At 41.0% G+C, this 19257-nt stretch overlaps 1 protein-coding gene across 1 annotated transcript in view; it reads right to left on the bottom strand.

Moving 5' to 3' along the window:
* LOC111141420 (attractin) overlaps nucleotides 1-19257 on the bottom strand; it is a 151671-nt gene that overhangs the window by 95051 nt on the left and 37363 nt on the right. The window contains exons 2-6 of the mRNA XM_022493958.1: nucleotides 19022-19105; nucleotides 14976-15089; nucleotides 8656-8784; nucleotides 3414-3619; nucleotides 2183-2351 (exon numbers count right to left, since the gene is read on the bottom strand). Coding sequence (XP_022349666.1) covers nucleotides 2183-2351; nucleotides 3414-3619; nucleotides 8656-8784; nucleotides 14976-15089; nucleotides 19022-19105 — 702 coding nt within the window. The remainder of the gene's footprint in view (nucleotides 1-2182; nucleotides 2352-3413; nucleotides 3620-8655; nucleotides 8785-14975; nucleotides 15090-19021; nucleotides 19106-19257) is intronic.

Here is a 19257-nt window from a genome sequence, read left to right as displayed (position 1 = left end):
CCACCAACAGTGTAAGAGGGTTCCCCTTTCTCCACATCCTCTCCAACACTTGTTGTTTACTGTCTTCTTAATTTTGGCCATTCTAACTGGTGTAAGGTAGTATCTCAATATGGTTTTGATTTGAATCTCCCTGATGGCTAATGATGATGAACATTTTTTCATGTGTCTGTTAGCCATTTGTATGTCTTCTTTGGTGAAGTGTCTGTTCATATCTTCTGCCCATTTTTTTGACATGATTATCTGTTTTTTGAGTGTTGAGTTTGAGGAGTTGTTTATAGAGGATATGGTCCATATATACAATGGAATATTATACCTCCATCAGAAAGGACAAATACCCAACTTTTATATTGACATGGACAGGACTGGAAGAGATTATGCTGAGTCAAATAAGTCAAACTGAGAGAGTCAATTATCATATGGTTTCAATTACTTGTGAAGCTTAAGGAATAACATGGAGGACATGAGGAGAAGGAAAGGAAAAGTGAATTGGGGGAAATCAGAGAGGAAGAAGAACCGTGAGAGATTGTGGACTCTTGAGAAACAAACTGAGGGTTTCGGAGGGGTGGGGGTGGGGGGGTTAGGTAAGCCTGGTGGAGGGTATTAAGGAGGACACGTATTGCATGGAGCACTGGGTGTGGTGCATAAACAATGAATCTTGGAACACTGAAAAAATAAAATTAAATTTAAAAAAATTCTTTCCTAACTTCTACCATCTCATTTCTGGATTTTTCTACTTCTGATTCTATTGTTCTTTCATGTTTTGCATCATTTTCTTTCTGTATTTTAGTTTGGGAACAGTAAGTTCTCACTTTCATCAGTTTTGTGAGTGTATTTTTCTACTATGCTTTCATGTACAATGGCGGGTTATTCTACCAGGTAGTCTCTTTTTTCTATGTTACTCTAACTTTTAATTTTCTATGTCATTAAAACTTGATACTTTTCTGTTGCTCAATTTTAAGTAAAACTACTTTTTCCTGAACTTCTACAGGAGAGACCTAGGTTAGGACCATCTTCCTAATTTCTCAGCTCTCTAGTTTATTCTTCTATTGTCAATGGTGTGGTGTTCAAAAGACAGCAGCTTACTTGTTGAGATATCTGGCTCTGTCCCTCCCTGACTGTTACCTGGACACTCTTAATTTTTCCTCTATGGTCCCTATCCTCTTCAATTTGAATTTTATTCCCAGCAGTTTCTCCTTGGTGTGGAAATTTCTCTCATAAAGAGACCGGCTAGTTCATTTGGGGAGCTAAAAAGGCACAAACTGCTCTAGCCTCTTCAGACCCTACTACAGATTCCTTGTGCTTACCCCCTACCAAAATGTACAAATCTTTCCAGTTCCAACTACCGTTCTCAAAAGCAGCTTCTTCTAGGTATACTGGAGCCTATCAGTTGGCCACCTGCTCTCCTTTGCTTACTCCTGCTCAGATTCTAATACCACAAAGGCTTTGTAGCTGTCAATTGTTAGCCCCCCTCATCTGTGCAGACACCTTCTGACCAAGTTTTGTTTTGTTACCCATGTGTTTTTTTCATTTTGCTATGCTAGTTATCTATATGCTTTAATGACTACTTGAGAGATTCAGAAACTATGCCTTTACTGCCATAGTTTCAGAATCCCTTACAGAACAGATTCTGGTTTTTTACAATCTTCATTAATAAAAAATGCCTAGAAAAAATTTCCAGGGCACAAAATTGGCATGAGTACGTGTTCATAAATTTCTCCCTAAAATCAATCTTCATAACTAACTTCATAACTCCACTGTGATAACATATATTCTCCCTTCAAGATGAGCAACATAGGACCAGCAAACAGACCTTGAACTCTATAGGTCGAGTGTTAGACCATGCCATAATTTTCTCTAGCAAACTATAAATTCAAACCATCTGACCTACAAAAATGCTAATTAAATTTATAGGTAAAGTAAGCCCCAATTTATATAGAGCCTAAAGTAAAATATAAGAGATGGTACCTAGAAAAGATTAATTATTGCTTATTATAACAATGCATTCCTTGTGGCTCCCAACTTCAAAAACTAAGACCATGTCAAAAAAATTCTGGAACAGTACTACTAAAATACTAACAGGGAGTTTCCTCTGGTAATGGAATCACTGACAACTTCATTTATCTCCAAATTTTCAAAATGGGAAACTAGTAAGCTTCTTACAAAAATGTTTAAAACAACTTACGCTAGAACCATGTTGTAATCTGAGTGGTTGAACATATATCCTCCAACAACCCACATTATATTTCCATTGACCACAGCTTTGTGAGAGGCCCTGGGGAGCTTTAGGTTAGAATATTCCTCTCGAGTCCAAAATGACTGGTTAGCTGGCACAGGAATCGAACATCCAGGACCTAATAAAACAGAATAAATTAGCTTCACAAAGTGCAGCTTTAAAATTACTGCATTTCAAGTTTTAATCATATAAATGTAACAACTATCTAAAGAATACTTAGTCATTCCTTTAGCATCGAAATGTCAGACAAAGCCCTTTAACTCATTCTTTCGATTCACTCAAAGCTGGTGACCAAGGGTCATCTCCAGTATAATTCAAAATCACGTACTTTCTCATGATGACTTGACCACAGTCAGGTTAGGATTTTTTAGTAATGAAATACTTGCTTCAGCAGCTCGCAGAGGAAAGAGTAGACGAAGAAATTATTGATTCAAATGAAAAACTTTAGGGTTAAAAGGTAAAGAAAGACTAGTCCTGGGAATAATAATACAACCCATCCAATTCCTGGAAAATCAAGAAACTCCATTCTTGGGGGCTGTGCCTCCTGCTATCTTTCCACAGAGATAGGTACTCAAACACTTCAATTCCTTAACTCATTGATTTCGGCCCAAGCACATAAATGAGAGCATTTAAGCAAACACATTTCCTTTCAAAATAAAAGTACTCTGAAGAAAAGATGCCTGTATAAAGAAAAACACTAAATCAGTAACAGGTGTTATCACACAAACCTTAAAGAATTTGCTAAAGCTTCTCTGATAACCTCTCTATCTGCAGGTAATTCCACTTGCTGTTTTAGAATGATATTGTATAATCGACCCCAATTTTTTCTGAATTTATTGAAAGTATCTGAGAGATACTATCACTGATAGTTCTTGTCCCACCTCCTAGGCTTGGTTCTCTGCTGTATTTTCTTGAGGTTGAGACCAAGTCCTCCAATTTTCATGAATGAATTGCAAAGAATGTTGAAACCCCTCCATAATTCTAAAGAGACTACAACCACACATCTATGAAATTGAAAGATCTGTAAGAATCTGAATAACAAGATGCAAAGACTTCAATGCTCCCTGATACCTCATTAACATAAGTGGTATATGTGCAAGGAATGAAGTCAATGTACAATTTACTCAACTAGGAAGATGCTGTAAAAGGGAAGAAAAAACAAGAGAAAAGCAGCTCCTACCCTGCCACTCGGGGAAGCAGGAGCATCCTCTGACATCGCTTGAATTGCAAACGCCTCGATAAGGAAAACCACAGTCATGGACACAGTGAGGAATATCGCATGCTTCCCCTTTCCAGTTTTTCGAACATTCACATTGGACAGTGTTGCTGCTATTACTGCTCTTACATTCTCCTCGGCCTGAGCAGTTGTTCGGACACATGTCAAAACTATAAAAACAGTGGGGGAGAATGAAATGAACACAAAGCAACACTTCAGTTAATTTAGCAGAATTTTTACCTACACAAGGTTTAAGACTCTCACAGGCTCTCCAGTTCATCCACAAGCATAATGGCGGCACTTACCAGTTGGCCTAAGTAGGGTCAGTCAACACTGCATAGCTAGGGCAGGTAATGAAATCAAATCCAACCCTGCTGGATTCTCACAGAGCAAGACAAGTTAAAAAACTTAAAGGGAGAAGAAATTCTTGCAAAATGTGTAGGCTTAGCTTCTCAAAGGTGGGATGACTATGCTGTTCTTGGTGGCCCCCCTAGTGATGGGCATTAGAAAACTGTCAAATATGGGGCATCTGGGTGGCTCAGTGGTTTAAAGCCTCTGCCTTCAGCTCAGGTCATGATCCCAGGGTCCTGGAATATGGAGTCCAGCATCAGGCTCCCTGCTCAGTGGGGAGTCTGCTTCTCCCTCGCCCTCTGCCTCTCCCCCTGCTCATGCTTGCTCTGTCTCAGTCTCTCTCTCAAATAAGTAAAATCTAATAATAATTTAAAAAGGAAACTGTCAAATACAAGCTTCCAAGTTTGGAGGAAGAGGATAAAACAAAGTGCTAACAATATATTACCCATCCTCATGGTGTGTATACCTCTGGACAGTTTCTAAAAGTTCAGAAAGTTAAAGATTATTGCCCAGAGTGGTATACTTAAAATTCCTCAATAAGTCATCTACTCATATCAGATGGAAGAAAAGGGAGAACCAGTTTAATTCAACAGTTTAACTATAATGCATCTCATAATAACACAACTTAACATAACTTATTGAGGGGCGCCTGGGTGGCTCAGTGGGTTAGAGCCTCTGTCTTCAGCCCAGATCATGATCCCAGGGTCCTGGGATCAAGCCCGGCATTAGGCTCTCTGCTTAGCAGGGAACCTGCTTCCTGTCTCCCCCCCTCCCACTTGCTTCTCTGCCTACTTGTGATCTCTGTCTGTCAAATAAATAAAATCTTTAAAAAAAAAAAAAAGGTAACTATATCGAGGAGCACCTGGGTGGTTTAGTCGGTTAAGCATCTGCCTTTCGCTCAGGTCATGATCCTGGAGTCCTGCAATCCAGCCCCACATCAGGCTCCCTGATCAGTGGGGAGTCCGCTTCTTTCTCTCCCTCTGTCTGCTGCTCTCCCTCCCCCTACACTCATGCTCTCTCCCTCTCTCAAATAATAATATTCAAAAAGAAAGATAACTGTATTGACAGCACTCTAAGAAGACATAATTCAGATTTCAAAGGGGAAAGCAATAACGGAACTATCAGGATACTTTTAAGAATGTAGATTTCTTCTAAGACCTACAAAGAAAACTAAAAAAGAAATTTTGTAGCAAAGCTTGATTAAAAAATCAGGAATCAGTTATTAAAAATAAGCTAATTAATGTTTACATCTGTACCCAAATATCAGTTTATGACATATTTATAATATATTCTATAATTCTATAAATATTTATAAATAATATTTTTATAATCTATGTAATTACAATGTAAGAAATATGTATATCTACTTCTCAAGACCCAGTAAGCAGAATAAGTACATAAAGTATTTGGTTAAAAAAGCTGAATGAGGGGCGCCTGGGTGGTTCAGTGGGTTAAAGCTTCTGCCTTCTGCTCAGGTCATGATCCCGGGGTCCTGGGATCGAGCCCCGCATCGGGCTCTCTGCTCAGCAGGGAGCCTGCTTCTCCCCCACCCCCCGCCTGCCTCTCTGCCTACTTGTGATCTCTGTCGGTCAAAAAAGGAATAAAATCTTAAAAAAAAAAAAAAAAAAAAGCTGAATGACATTCTTATCAGCCTCTAGAAAGTGGTGTCTACCATCTCTATGATAATATAAACACAGAAGTAAAGCTTCAATTTCATCTTTTTAAGAAAAAGGCCTTTGTAAGACAATGGTTTATAAAAACTAAACTTTAAATCTCAGATTGGACTTGTTATGGTAAAATGGCTACAATAATCATACTTTGTTTTTATAAAAGGTCTAGGATAAAACTGTAGTAAAGCATTGCCACGATGTGCTCACCCTTATGCCTCACACCAAAAATATGTCAAATTATAATTTCCTACTGACACACTTATTAACCACATACCAGGGAATGGCACACAACCAAAACTTCATGTTACTGAAAAGAAAAGAGGAGGGAGTAACCCTTAGCACCTACTAAACTAAGGGAGGGCAAATATCACAACTTCCCCTGTGCCTCAACTTCTCCACTCCAGTGCCCTCAGGCATACGTGGACTTCATGTGCCAAAAATTAATTATGAGCACTCGTTACAGTTACATAAAATCTCAAAACACAAAAATCATTTTTGAATCTCAGAAGAATGAAAGTGGTAGGTAATACATTGAAACATCTGTGCGTATGTCTAAATTGGAGTAATGAGAAAATTAGTCTAATTATTTGTGCTTAAAATGTGACTCGGAAATAAGATGAAATGCCAATTTGTGTGAAAATGAAATATAACTATTTTTCTCTTCTTTGAGAAGAAAATTAGGCAACACCAAAGTAGCTGTGGGTACTAGTCTCAAGGGTCCCCCAGTTGAGGCAGGTCCAAAGGTAGGATTCCGTGCAACCTGAGGACACCTAGAAAATGAGTAACAATGTTTTATGTGTGTCCTTCTGGGCATTCTTCTGGGAATAAAGAACATTGTTTAATTTGGCTTTTCAAAGGGTCTAGAAGCCCCAGAATGGTTTAGGGCTCCTTTTTAAAGAAGAGAGATCTTGGAACCAAGAAGCTAGTAAAATTTAGGATAACCTTAACATTCCTTCACTTAATAAATAAATACTAATTCTGGTCTCCAGGAGAGATCAAGGCTTCCCCTACACCAATCAAGGTAAGAAAAACATGCATTTCTTGTTAATGACCACAGAGCTAACAGAGCTCTCCAGTGATGGGGCAAAGGGCTTCCGGTGTCAAGGGATATTTGAATTGCCTTCTCTCTAGGGATGCTCCCTCCCGGGAGTTTCTCTTCTTCCCCAAGGCTGCTACTATGAGGAGACTTGGAAGAGCAAAGACTGTACCTAAGAACCTGTAGGGAACTTGGAATGGGGCCTGGATGGATGGCTAGAGCAATGTTCCTCAGAGTGTGGACCATGGACGGGGGAGGCAGCATCACCCAGGAGCTTATCAGAAATCTGAATTCTCAGGCTCCAGCTCTGTTGAACTCTGGTCTCTGGAGAAGGGCCAGGGATGCGTGTCTTAACAAGCCCCTCCAGGAGATCCCTGTGCATGTGAAGTTCGGAAAGTACCAGCCTAAGCCTTTACCCTTCCCTTCAGAGCTGAACTTCTTCCCAGAGTGTCCCACTCTCAATGCTGTGACTCTCTAACCTTCCATTCTGAACTGTGCCTCTCCTAGGCCCCTGACTCCACCCTCCCCAGCTAGGGTCACCTAGGGGCCCCCTCTGCTTACTCAACCTCATAGCTGTCAGTTCCCTCCTTAAAACTCTTTTCTGAGCTTCTGTAACGATACAGCCCACAGGCATTCCTCTACCCCTTAGCTGCCTCTACTGCCTTTCTCCTCACTGTGCACACGCCCCATAAGCCAGTTACTGTCCATGTGCCAGTGATTCCCAGATGACAACCCCTGGCTCTTCTGGGCCCTGGATCTGAATATCAATGTCCTGCTTAGACATCTCACATGTACCCAACCAGACTCATCAGTCTTTCCTCTCAACCCAGCCTTTATACCTGCCCGGCTCATTAAAAATCAGCTTGCCAGTACTGTGATACACTGGTATAGTGTATCTAGTACTAGTATAGCTAGTACTGTGATACAGGCTGCCAAGTCACAAACCTTGGGCACCTGAAAAGCTAAATGAGTGTACCAAGCAAGACAGAGATCGGTCTAAAGAGGCCTGAAAGAATCCGGAGACCCTGAGAAAACAGGCAGATAAAGAATCCAGCATAAAGGTTATGCATGGAGCTTCCTGCCGCTGCCAGGAGTTAGCAAACTAATTCTGTAAAAAAACCACATAGTAGGGGCGCCTGGGTGGCTCAGTGGGTTAAAGCCTCTGCCTTCGGCTCAGGTCATGATCCCAGGGTCCTAGGATCAAGCCCCGTATCTGGCTCTCTGCTCAGCAGGGAGCCTGCTTCCCTTCCTCTCTCTCTGCCTCTGCCTACTTGTGATCTCTGTCAAATAAATGAATAAAAATTTTTTTAAAAAGTTAAAAAAACCAAAAAACCACATAGTATCTTGGGCTCCGTGTGCCGCAGACGCTATTACAGAGCCCTTGCTTAGGGAGCTTTATGGGTTTAACTACTTAGGAAAACAAACATTTCTTTTTTTTTTTTTTTTTTTTTAAAGATTTTATTTATTTATTTGACAGAGAGATCACAAGCAGGCAGAGAGGCAGGCAGAGAGAGAGGAGGAAGCAGGCTCCCCTAGACAGCAGAGAGCCCGATGCGGGGCTCGATCCCAGGACTCTGAGATCATGACCTGAGCCGAAGGCAGCGGCTCAACCCACTGAGCCACCCAGGCGCCCCGGAAAACAAACATTTCTTAAGAGTAAAATAAGAAAAGACAAAAGTTAGCCTCTCTCCTATCATGACAAATTCCCAAAGCTGTCTAGGTCTGTTTGTCTACATTTCCTCTGTAATCTCAGCTAAGTCCTCATCAGTGGGCCAACAAATGAGTACATGAGAATGACTAATATCTGTTAAATGCACTTAGCAAGAAGCCCCAGTGTTTTCATCCATCAGCAGAAAAATGCCCCTCTTTTCCAGAAGAAGCTCAAAGGCAAGACCTGGGTTGAAACTGTGGTCCCAGATCTTTGACAATGTATTTCACAATTTCCCAACAGTTTCCTCCATTATAGAATGAGTGAAAAACACAGTGCCGTACTTCACTGAGTTTTTAAAAGAACTTTAGACAAGAAAATCCACGCATACCGCTTAGTGCAATGTCTGGCACACCATCAGCCCTCGATACGTGTTAGTCGTTATTACTGTTAAATACAGTGTCTGAATAAAATCACAACGATTAGACTTAAATATCTTACTTGTAAGTGATATTAAATCCAGTCAAATTATAAGCAGCATCACTAAAAAAATGCAGCAGGGCATAACCTGATGTGGTAACAACCTCAGGGACAGTCTCGTTGCCATCTCTCTCAGGGACGATGAGGCCACTGAAACGAAAACACATTTCTTACAAAGGGAAACATGGTCACCAGGCACATCACATGGCAGCACACAAATTCAAACCTGGAATTCATCCTTAGAATTTTTTAAAAAACACTTTGAAGAAGAGGGGCAAATTCTCGTGATAAACACATACTGCCACCTGATCAGTCTGGATCCAGTTCTGAATCCTCTGAGGAACAGATCTGAATCTTTCGCCAGGCCCTCCTTTATCCTGGGTTATATTTCTAATGAGATTTACAATCAATGGCCCTATTCTTTTTTTTTTTTTTTTGTATATAAAACTATTTCTAATTCCTCTTCAAAAAACTGAGTTAACCTTCAAAATCACAGTAACAAACTTCATGAGTTGATGAATGTCAAATACAAACTACTGAAAAGTATGAAAAATAAAATTATAAATAAACTTGATAAACACCCACAATTTTTTTAATATTTGTATTGCTTTATTTGTCAGAATCACAATCTTAACACTATTATCATTCTGATGTACTTTCTTTGCCTAATCAATACCATATAACATCTTATATTCTATTTTATAAGTAATACATCATTAGCAATTCCCCTCTCATTCAGAGTCCAACACCCAAGATATTTGCTGGGTGTCTAGAGAGCATTAAAAATTATCAAGTCAAAGGGTCTAAAGGATGGCTTTAAACCTCTTGATCCATAAAACCAACTTGCTTTCCAGAAGCAATATGTCAACTTGAAATCTCATCAATATGAGAATGCAAAGGTCCAGCCTACCTCACTTGCCAATAGGAAGGATTACCAGTCCTATAATAGCTTTGGTAATTTAATAAGTAAAAACTAATTGTTTTATATTGTGGTTTTGAGTTTCTTTTATACTCCTGAAGTTAATCATTTATTGTATGTTTACCTGCCTTCTGCATTTCTTCATATGTGCACATCTTCTGCCTGATTATCAATGCACTATCACCACCACGACGTTCAGTGAAAACCTGAATCCTTACCAGGTCCTATGCAATCTGCTCCACACACACAGCCCCATCCAATGAACAAACATCTCATCTATTACTCTCTTCCCTTCACTCACTCAACCCCAGCCACACTAGTCTCCTTGCTTTCCTATAGCACACACCACATAAACTCCCCATCAGGCCCTATGACAGTCTTTGACAGTCATTCACTGTGACCTAGCAATTCTAAGTTCTTTGTAGAACTAATACTTGTTCATGTACACAAAGACAAATATACAACAGTCCTCACTGTAGCACTATTCAGAATGGCAAAAGCTTGAAAATCACCTAGGGGCACCTGGCTGGCTCAGCTGGTAGGGCATGTGACTCTTGATCTAGGAGTCATGAATTAAGCTCCACGTTGAGCATAGTGATTACTTAATAAAAAAGGAGTGGGGGCACATGGGTGGCTCAGTCGTTAAATGTCTGCCTTCAGCTCAGGTCATGATCCCAGGGTCCTGGGATTGAGCCCCGAATTGGGCTCCCTACTCAGCGGGAAGCCTGCTTCTCCCTCTCCCACTCTCCCTGCTTGTGTTCCCTCTCTCGCTGTGTCTCTCTGTGTCAAATAAATACATAAAATCTTAAAAAAAAAAAAAAAAAAGAGGAGGAGGATAAAGAGGAAGAAGACGACCACCTAAATACGAATCTGCAGGGAGTCAGATGACGAATCATTCCATATCTGTAAGCCTGCAGAACTAACAAGGAGCTCGTCAAGGCATTCCAGTAAGTAGGGGAAAAGACAAGCTGCAAAATAATGGGCCTAGCGTATGTGTACATTTACACATATTTAGATAAGTGCATATAAAAATAATGAACTGGAAGAATACAGAAGCAGGAAATGAGGAGGGGGGATGTGATTTTCATTCAGTAAGATTTTAAATATAAAGACAGAATTCTAGGAACTTGAGAACTCCAGAGGTGCTCCGAGTTTACAAAACAGGGAAGCATTTTGCACCATGTAGTCAGCTAACCAAAATTTACTGATGCTGCAGGTGAGCCACGTTCTAGGCACTAGGAACACAGCAGTGAAGAACTCCCTGCCTCCATGGAATTCACATCAGGGAAATGACGAATGAGCCTAGATATACCCCCACCCCCTGCCCTGACACACAGGTGTGTGTATGTAACACCAGGCAGAGATAAATGCTAAGAATAAAACAGTGAAAGAACAAAAGGTGCTACTTTAGAAAGGGGCAGCTAGAGAAGGTCTCTCGGGAAAGGTGACCTTTGGTTAGAGACCTACATGAAGGTTTCAACTGTGATCATGCTTTCATCAATTTCAGGTACCAAAACCCCTTGAAATGCTGAGCAGGGACGTACCTGTTAGAGGGCCACCTCGAAACAGGTATGTTGGAAGTAATCTTCCCAGAAGAAATACTGCCCCAGGAATGACTGGGGGCTTCAGTCACATGCAGAAGACCCACACTCTTCTCCTAGCATGAGCTTCAGGACCAGAGATGGGAACACCAATCCTCAATCCACATGCCTGGGCATGTCACATACATCTGGCAACCTCAGTGTCCTCAAAGGTGCACAGGCAGAAATCCTGCCTGCCTCGCAGCGATGTAACAAGGAGCAAACTATTACAGCACGTAAGTCCTGAAACACCGCCTCACACTAGCAGGTGCTCAGTAAGCGATGGCTCATGGTGTTCATTACTCATACGGTGGGGACATTTAAGTGTGCGGGACAGAACAGTAGGCTGGGCGGAAGGAGGAAGGGCAGAATCACACGGCGGGGGTGGAGGGCTGCGTGCACCAGATGAACATGATGCTGGAGAAAGGGGGTCAGCTTCCTCACTGTCAGAGAGACTCAGGCACTGGCTTCTTTTCACTTTGAAAACCTGACATTGTGACAGCTTTGGAATGTGCCACTTTCTCCCAGTGAAAATAAAACAACCCGTTTATGACAAAAATAAACTTCTACAGGGTAAATAAATACAAACACAGCCTCAGCCCAGCACACAAGGCAATGGAAAGTGCGTGGGTGAGAAAGCGATGCTGCAGGCGTGCCATTCAACTGTCACCACGAGCCGCCTCCCACCTCCATCCCCTTCTCCTACCCCCAGGTAGATAAATACACTCAGCCAAGGCTTAGGGGGCAGCCACGTGTTCAGTTTAAGCCAATCAAGAACTGCCTACCCTGGGGTTCTGTATAATCTTTTATTTTAAACCACTGTTTAGAACAATTTTTGAAAACCACCGTTCAAAGATATTTTCTTAATTCAGTAGAATGGTGCCAGGCAGACATGGGTTCTCTGAACACACCTGGGGCACACCCTGCCTTCACCAACTATACCAGTCGAGTTTCCTGGCAATCCTAGATTTGACACACCTGTCTCCTTGCAAGATGAGATGCCCCCCCGGGGGCAGGGAGATGGGGAAGGGAAGCCAGATTCTTCAAGTTCAAGCTCAGAGTCTGGCGACGGGGCTGGGGTTAAGGTTAGGTCCTGGTGGAAAGATCCACGAACCTGCGAGGTACCTGCCTTTGATGGCTTCTCTGTGTGCCGTGGTCTGACCACAGCGTCAGCTGGGTCAGCAGAGTGCCGGACAACTGACGGATTCCTGTTCTCATGAAGCTCTTCTAATAGCTCTCTGTCACAGTCTCAACAATTGCCCTATGAATAGATGCCCCCCCCACCAGAAAAAACCACCAACTCTCCAAGGAATAATGTTCTGATGAAGAAAGTTCTCAGAAAGGAAATCTCTTCTCCCCGCTCCATCACCACTCCCCACTCTACGACAGCTCCTAGCAGAGGGGCCGTTCACAGAGGTGCTCCATTGACACATCTGTGGAAGTCTGTGTCCCACAAACAGAATGTGGTAGAGCTGGAAGAATCCTGCCGCCCCCGCGACTCTCAGATCTGTCTGCTAACGGAACCTGGTCTGATAGGCAAATTTTATTCAGAACTTCAATATGTCAAAGATAAAGGCCATCAGCCAGTTCAGAATCAAATGGAACTTTGGAGTTCAGAGAAAGCACAGTAGAGCACTGGGACCTGAGGCAGCAGAAACTGAGAACTAGAGCACGTTGAGTTGCTCCGAGTTGACAGAGAGACTTGGGCAGAAATGACATCCACAGTCCCCACCTTCGGAATCCCACGGGTTCTCATTAGCTGGGCCTTGTGCCCACAGGCTCCCACCACTCGGCCTCCTCCTCTGCCTGCAGGTCACCATGGGGTTGATTCTTCCCCCCAAAGCTCTCCTGACCCAACAGCCCTCCTCAGCCCCCACCTTGTGCCTCATGGCTTCAACAGTGGTTTTCAAGGTGTTCTGCACATCACTGCTTCTAGGGGTTTCATGTTTCAGGCAAATTTCAATTTTCGAACACATATTTGTTCACTGTCATTTCAGAAACTTCAAACTACATATGTTATTAGTTTAAATTTTAAAATAATCCATGTGTTAATTTATATTATTAGTTAATAAGCTTTTATAGAGAACCATAAAAACCTTCCAGTTATTTGTACATATACTTTGGCTTCTCTCAGAAGTCACTGACCCGAAAAATTACAGCCTCCTGCTTGCTTTGTTGCTGCTGTTGCTTCACGTGTGTGCTCATCAGCTATACAGTCCAGGGGAGCCACAAGGCGATGCACCTGCTTGGCTGAAGTTCCCACAAGGGCCACTGGCAAGCTGAGTCAGAGTGCCCGGCACATAATAGGGACTCCATGAATTCTGAGTCATGAACTCAGTGTTGAGTGAATCCCCAGAACTCCCAGCAAGTGTTATCATGGAAACATCCTATTATAGACAGTTTTCATGCTTATTGAAGTTTGGGGTGCCTCTTGACATAACCCAAGGTATGCTTCAAATTCTGGCATAAAAGTGTGTACTCCCCACACTTGGATGATGACATATTACTGATTAGCACGGCCTATCTATCCTATTCTTTGGCTCTATTGGTGAACCTCTGAAACCCAGAAAATGACCTTTGTTCTCAGTTTAAAGATACAATGGAGAGAATTCTAAGCCAAAGGAAGTGGAGAAATATCAGGGCACATTAGTCCCCTGATTTCCTGTGTCCTTGGGCTGCTGTGTACTGTTTATTCTCTGTTACCTCCTCACTGACATGAAACGTCAAGACTAACCCCACGTGAGGAATACAAAAAATATTTGTTGAATTGATATCTTTTTAAAGTCAGGGAAATAAAATGTCAGGAAGAAATCCGGAAAGTCAGCTGCAGATGAAAAAAATGACAGCTATGGCTCTCTATAGCCATATATAGAAAAACACATTTTATAAATTCTCTATCAAGTAAAAGGAAGAAAAATGGATGGTTTTGAATTCCCATGTAGTCAAAAACATAATAAACAACAAAGCTACTTACTGTTAATAAAACGAAAATGCCAAAACAATAGAGAACATACCATATATTTAGTGTTAAGCTGTTTCATTTAACTACTAATCAAGAATACACTTGCCCAGGGGCGCCTGGGTGGCTCAGTGGGTTAAGCCGCTGCCTTCGGCTCAGGTCATGATCTCAGAGTCCTGAGATCGAGCCCCGCATCAGGCTCTCTGCTCTCTAGGGGAGCCTGCTTCCTCCTCTCTCTCTGCCTGCCTCTCTGCTGCTTGTGATCTCTCTGTCAAATAAATAAATAAAATCTTTAAAAAAAAAAAAAAGAATACACTTGTCCAAAAAAAAAAACCATAATCGGTATTTTCCTCACTTCCCACAGGTTACTCTTCATTTTCTGTGTATTCTTCAAAAAAGTCCTCCTCAGCCATATTAATGCATATACATAAATACACACACACACACACACACACACACACACACTAGATCAAATTCAACAAATAACTCCTGAAAGGCCTATGTGATGAGGACCCCAAGGATCAAGGTGACTGGTTCGTGATCCAAATTTTTCACAGAAATAATATCCAATATATTCCTCACAAAACATTCTTTAAATGTAAACTGCACCACCACCATAAGAAGTGAGTAAACTTGATACAACTGCCACAATTTTATAGATGAGGAAACTGAAACAAGAGGTCCAATACTCAGCCCATAAACTTACCCAGTGGCTACAGGAAACCAAGTCAGGCCTAGAGCACAAGTGACAGAGGACTCCAGAACTAGCACCTTCTCCATGAAATAAAGGTGGTAAGTGACAATAAGAGTTTGCAATCTAGGAAGTAAGTCTGAATTCAGAAATCAAATAATGATTAACTAGTACTTATGTGATGAAACTTACCTAAAGGCAGCAACTAGTGGTGCATAAATTGAGTCTCCATCATAAACATATAAATGGTCCCAACTACACTCTGTAGCAAAATGATTGAAACGGAGTCTCATTATTCTATTTGGCCTGAAAAGAACAAGAGAGGCAGTTTATAATAATCATCATAACTATAAAACATTTGAGAAGAAACTAGAGTAAGATCAATTTTTAAAGAACTTACAGGGAGAGAAGAAATGAATAGTACAAAAACGACATTCCCTCATATGTCGAAGATTTATTTCCTACTTACTGTGTGCAAAAGACCACGAAGCACACGATGGTAAACAAAATCACCCTGACCTATGCCTCTCTGGGCCTTACAGTCTGTACAGTGGCTGTTTTTAAACAGCCTGTGAACCAACCCATTAGCCCTTCCGTTTCAGCACTTCCTTCCTTACTCAACTTCGATTCCACACCATGTCATTTCACAAACACAACTGCCAGTTCTCTATACTTGCCTACCCTTCTGCCTTTCCATACAACTACCTGGCCAAGGCCTGGTCTAGAGCACACCAGTTATCCACTTTGACTGAGATTAAATGCAAAGAAAACTAAGCCTATCACTGGTCCTCTAGAGGTCCTCAAGACCACCAGGTAGGCTGGTTTCAGAACAGGTCACAGCTTACCAACTTCCAATTGGTACTTCAATTCTGCTAGCAGTGCCACTACTCATTCTCTCTCTCCTTCTCCACAACTGCTGCTCGCTCCCAATTACTATTTCAAACCATTTGGTGCCACCTCCCTGCTTAAGCTCAGCACCCAGACAAAATTCTCCCAATTCCCCATTTTCCAAAACAGATACACCCACCCACTCCTCTGTCCATCTTTCAAACACTCCACATCTCCCTCTCATCTGGAACTTTCCACATTCTCATTTTAATCTCTTTAAGTATCACGTATTTTATAAAAAATAACAAAACATAAAAATGTCAAATCTCAACTCTCCTTCCAGCTATTACCTCTCTGCTGAAGACAGTGAACCTCCACACAAGACTTTGCTTTCTCTGTTTCCTCACATCCCACTCACCCTCTTTGCTCTCAAACCTGGCTTCCACCCAAACACTCCACTCAAAAAACTCTTGGTAATATCAACACTGTTTATATCCTGGCGATGCCTAATTATATGTCTCCAGCCTAGGCCTTCCCTCTACTCCACACTCGTTTAGCTAACATCTCTAAGCAAACAACTAAGTAAGTTCATAAACAAGTTAACTCAGCTGATTATGGCTCCTGTGAAGATATGAAAGGAATGTGATGTGTACAACAGGTGGTAGGGAATTACCCCCAGAAATCTCTAGAAGATTTGAGAACAAGAGATAAGCCATGTGAAACAGATGGGGAACCATGTTTTGGACAGAGGGAACAGCACAGTCTTAAAGTCCAAGTGAGAAAGAGGGTGATGTGTCCAAGCAACATGAAAAAAATCAGTGTGTCTGCAACACAGAAAACAGAGGATACCACACGAGATGAGAAGTGAGAGATGGGCAAGGTGCAACAGCAAAAGCCAGGAGGCCAATTTCAGGGCTATCACAGTGGCCCAGGAAAGACAGGATGGTTGGTGTCTTGCAATGGTAGAGATGAAGATGAAAAGGAGAAGGTAGATGGACTGGGAAGGCATTCTAGAGGGAAAACAGGCAGAACTTACTGACAGGCTGAATATGGGGATAAGGGGAAAGAGGAGTTAAAGGTTTTCCTCAGGCTGAGGAGGACCAACCAGGAGCACCTTCAGAGGACTGCTACAGAAGGACATCAGATCGGAATGAACTGATAGAAAGCATAGGGGCAAACAACTCCTTAAAACAGCAGTTCTGGAGATGTGGGCCTCGCGATGCTGGGAGGGGCCCTGAGACTCTTTGAGGCGGTCTAGGAGATCAAATCTATGTTCATGATAATCCTAAAATATCACGCGCCTTTATCAGCACGTTGGTATTTACTAGGTGCGGAGCAATGTGGGGAGAAAGATACTGCCAGCACCTTGGGACAGAGCGAGGCAGATGCACCAAACTGGACCAGTAATCCCTGTTATTCTTCACCACTACACGCTCACAGAAAAAGGAAAAATGGGTTTTGTGTAAGGTTATCTTTATTAAGCGGTAAAAATGATTAATGTCATTATCTTGAACCACGAGTACACATCTTTTGAATATTTAATAGGACAGGACAGGAAGTAGGGACAAAGCACTTCTGCAGCCCAGCACAGGACAGTGGTCTCAAGGAAAATCACTCTTGGAATCGTTTGGGTGGTGAGCTGAACCAATTGCTCTTTTTCCCAGAACGCCATCTATCATTTTTACTTAAAAGAACAACTAACAGGGTGCCTGGGTGGCTCAGTGGTTTAAAGCCTCTGCCTTCAGCTCAGGTCATGATCCCAGGGTCCTGGGATCGAGCCCCATATCAGGATCTCTGCTCAGCAGGGAGCCTGCTTCTACCTCTCTTTCTGCCTGCCTCTCTGCCTACTTGTGATCTCTGTCAAATAAATAAATAAAATCTTAAAAAAAAAAAAAGAACTAACAAACTATGGTTACTCAGACTTGTATATCTGGAAGATACTTTTTTTTAAAAAAATGAACAAAGCAAGTCTGTCACTTCAAAGAAAACAACTGACAGTATTTGGTGCCAAAGATAAAATGTAAGCTTTCAAGCAATAATTAGAGTTATGGAAAATTTGCATCTGCCACCCAGATGCAACTTCCCAGTGCTTCAAACTTTCCAATGAGATTAATGGTGATGTTAACCAAGTGATTTCTTTTCATGTTATGTCATGAAATGTATAAAAATTTGGAAGATCTGCGTAATTCAGAGAACTACGAGTTTCCAAATAACCCATATGTTCTGTTACAGAACCATCCAAGGGTTAAAGAGCCATTCCAGAGTATAAGAAAACCAACAGATTTTAACTTAAGTTCCCAAAGTTCATGAACATTGAACACTGTTTCAGATTCCACACTGCAATTCACTTTAAAGAAATTACCACTTGTCAAGCTTTGATGTTTGATGGTGTATCAAAAGAGACCATCCAAAATTATTTAAAAGGGTTATCAAAATCTCCTTCCTTTTTCTACTACATATTCAAGACTAATTTTCTTCACATACTTCATCCACAATAACATACTGTAACAAAGTGAATGCAAAAGAAAATATAATAATCTAGCTACCTTCTATCGAGCCACAGAAGAAATTTTATAAAAATGTAAAACAATACCATTCTTTTCAGTGATTTTTTAAAAAATATAGGGTTTATTTTTTCATAGAAATGTCACATGGGCTGACATGTAGTAGGTTTTTAAATGAGTTAATGAAGAATTTCTTTAATATTACTTTATAATAATAATAATAATAAACATAGATATAATCCATACAAACAAAAGTTATTTGGAAATCTCAAAATTTAAGAACATAAAGGGGTCCTAAGACCACAAAGTTTGAGAAACGTTGCTTTAAAGATCTGCCATAAAGAGAGGTGCCTGGGTGGCTCAGTCAAATAAGTAACTGATTCTTGATTCTGGCTCAGGTCTTGATCTCAGAGTCATGAGCTCAAGCCCCACACTGGGCTCCATGTCCAGCATGGATCCTACTTTAAAAAAAAAAAAAAAAAAAAAATGCCACATGAGAAGAAGGAAAAGGCAAGAGCTGAAGGGTATAGGAGGCCCAGAGAAGAAGCCATTTGAACAATAACAGTTATTTTTATTTTCCTGCCTGCAATAAAAATAGGTACTTACAAAAATGTTATAATACTGTAATTGTCTACTGCTTTAAGCAAACCATTTCAAATATTCAAGTTTTAACGATTATAATTGAATATACAAATTTCTGGTATGTACAATTCATTCACAGCTTTAAATCGACACAAAACTTTTTTTCAGATTAACAATGAAGATTAAGAAAAATAAATTCACTTGTCAGATGAAAAGTTATCAAATAAAATACATTTTATTTTACAGATTGTTAATTTTGCTTATAAAAAAAAGTAATGCCACACTGAGCTTGGAAAAAAAATTAAAACAGGCATTACTACTTACTGTCCTTCAATAAGCCATGTGCACTTCGTTTTATATTTATAATTTCCAGGTCCATCTGTCACAAACCCAGAAGATCCAGTTAGTCTGTAATGCAAATTAAAAAAAAAAAAACAAAACACTTAGGTCCATCAAAATTTCACATATCAATATCTTTCTTAAAAGTTAAGCATAGTGGTATATTAATGCATAACCAGAAGAGAATCACTGGATAGTTATAGTCAGAGTATACTAATCTG

The sequence above is a fragment of the Enhydra lutris genome, unplaced genomic scaffold, assembly GCF_002288905.1.
Source record: "Enhydra lutris kenyoni isolate GAN:26980312 unplaced genomic scaffold, ASM228890v2 scaffoldscaffold6, whole genome shotgun sequence".
Lineage (NCBI taxonomy): Eukaryota > Metazoa > Chordata > Mammalia > Carnivora > Mustelidae > Enhydra > Enhydra lutris.
The sequence above is the reverse complement of the archived record's forward strand: the minus strand, read 5'-3'. Positions and strand labels throughout refer to the sequence as shown.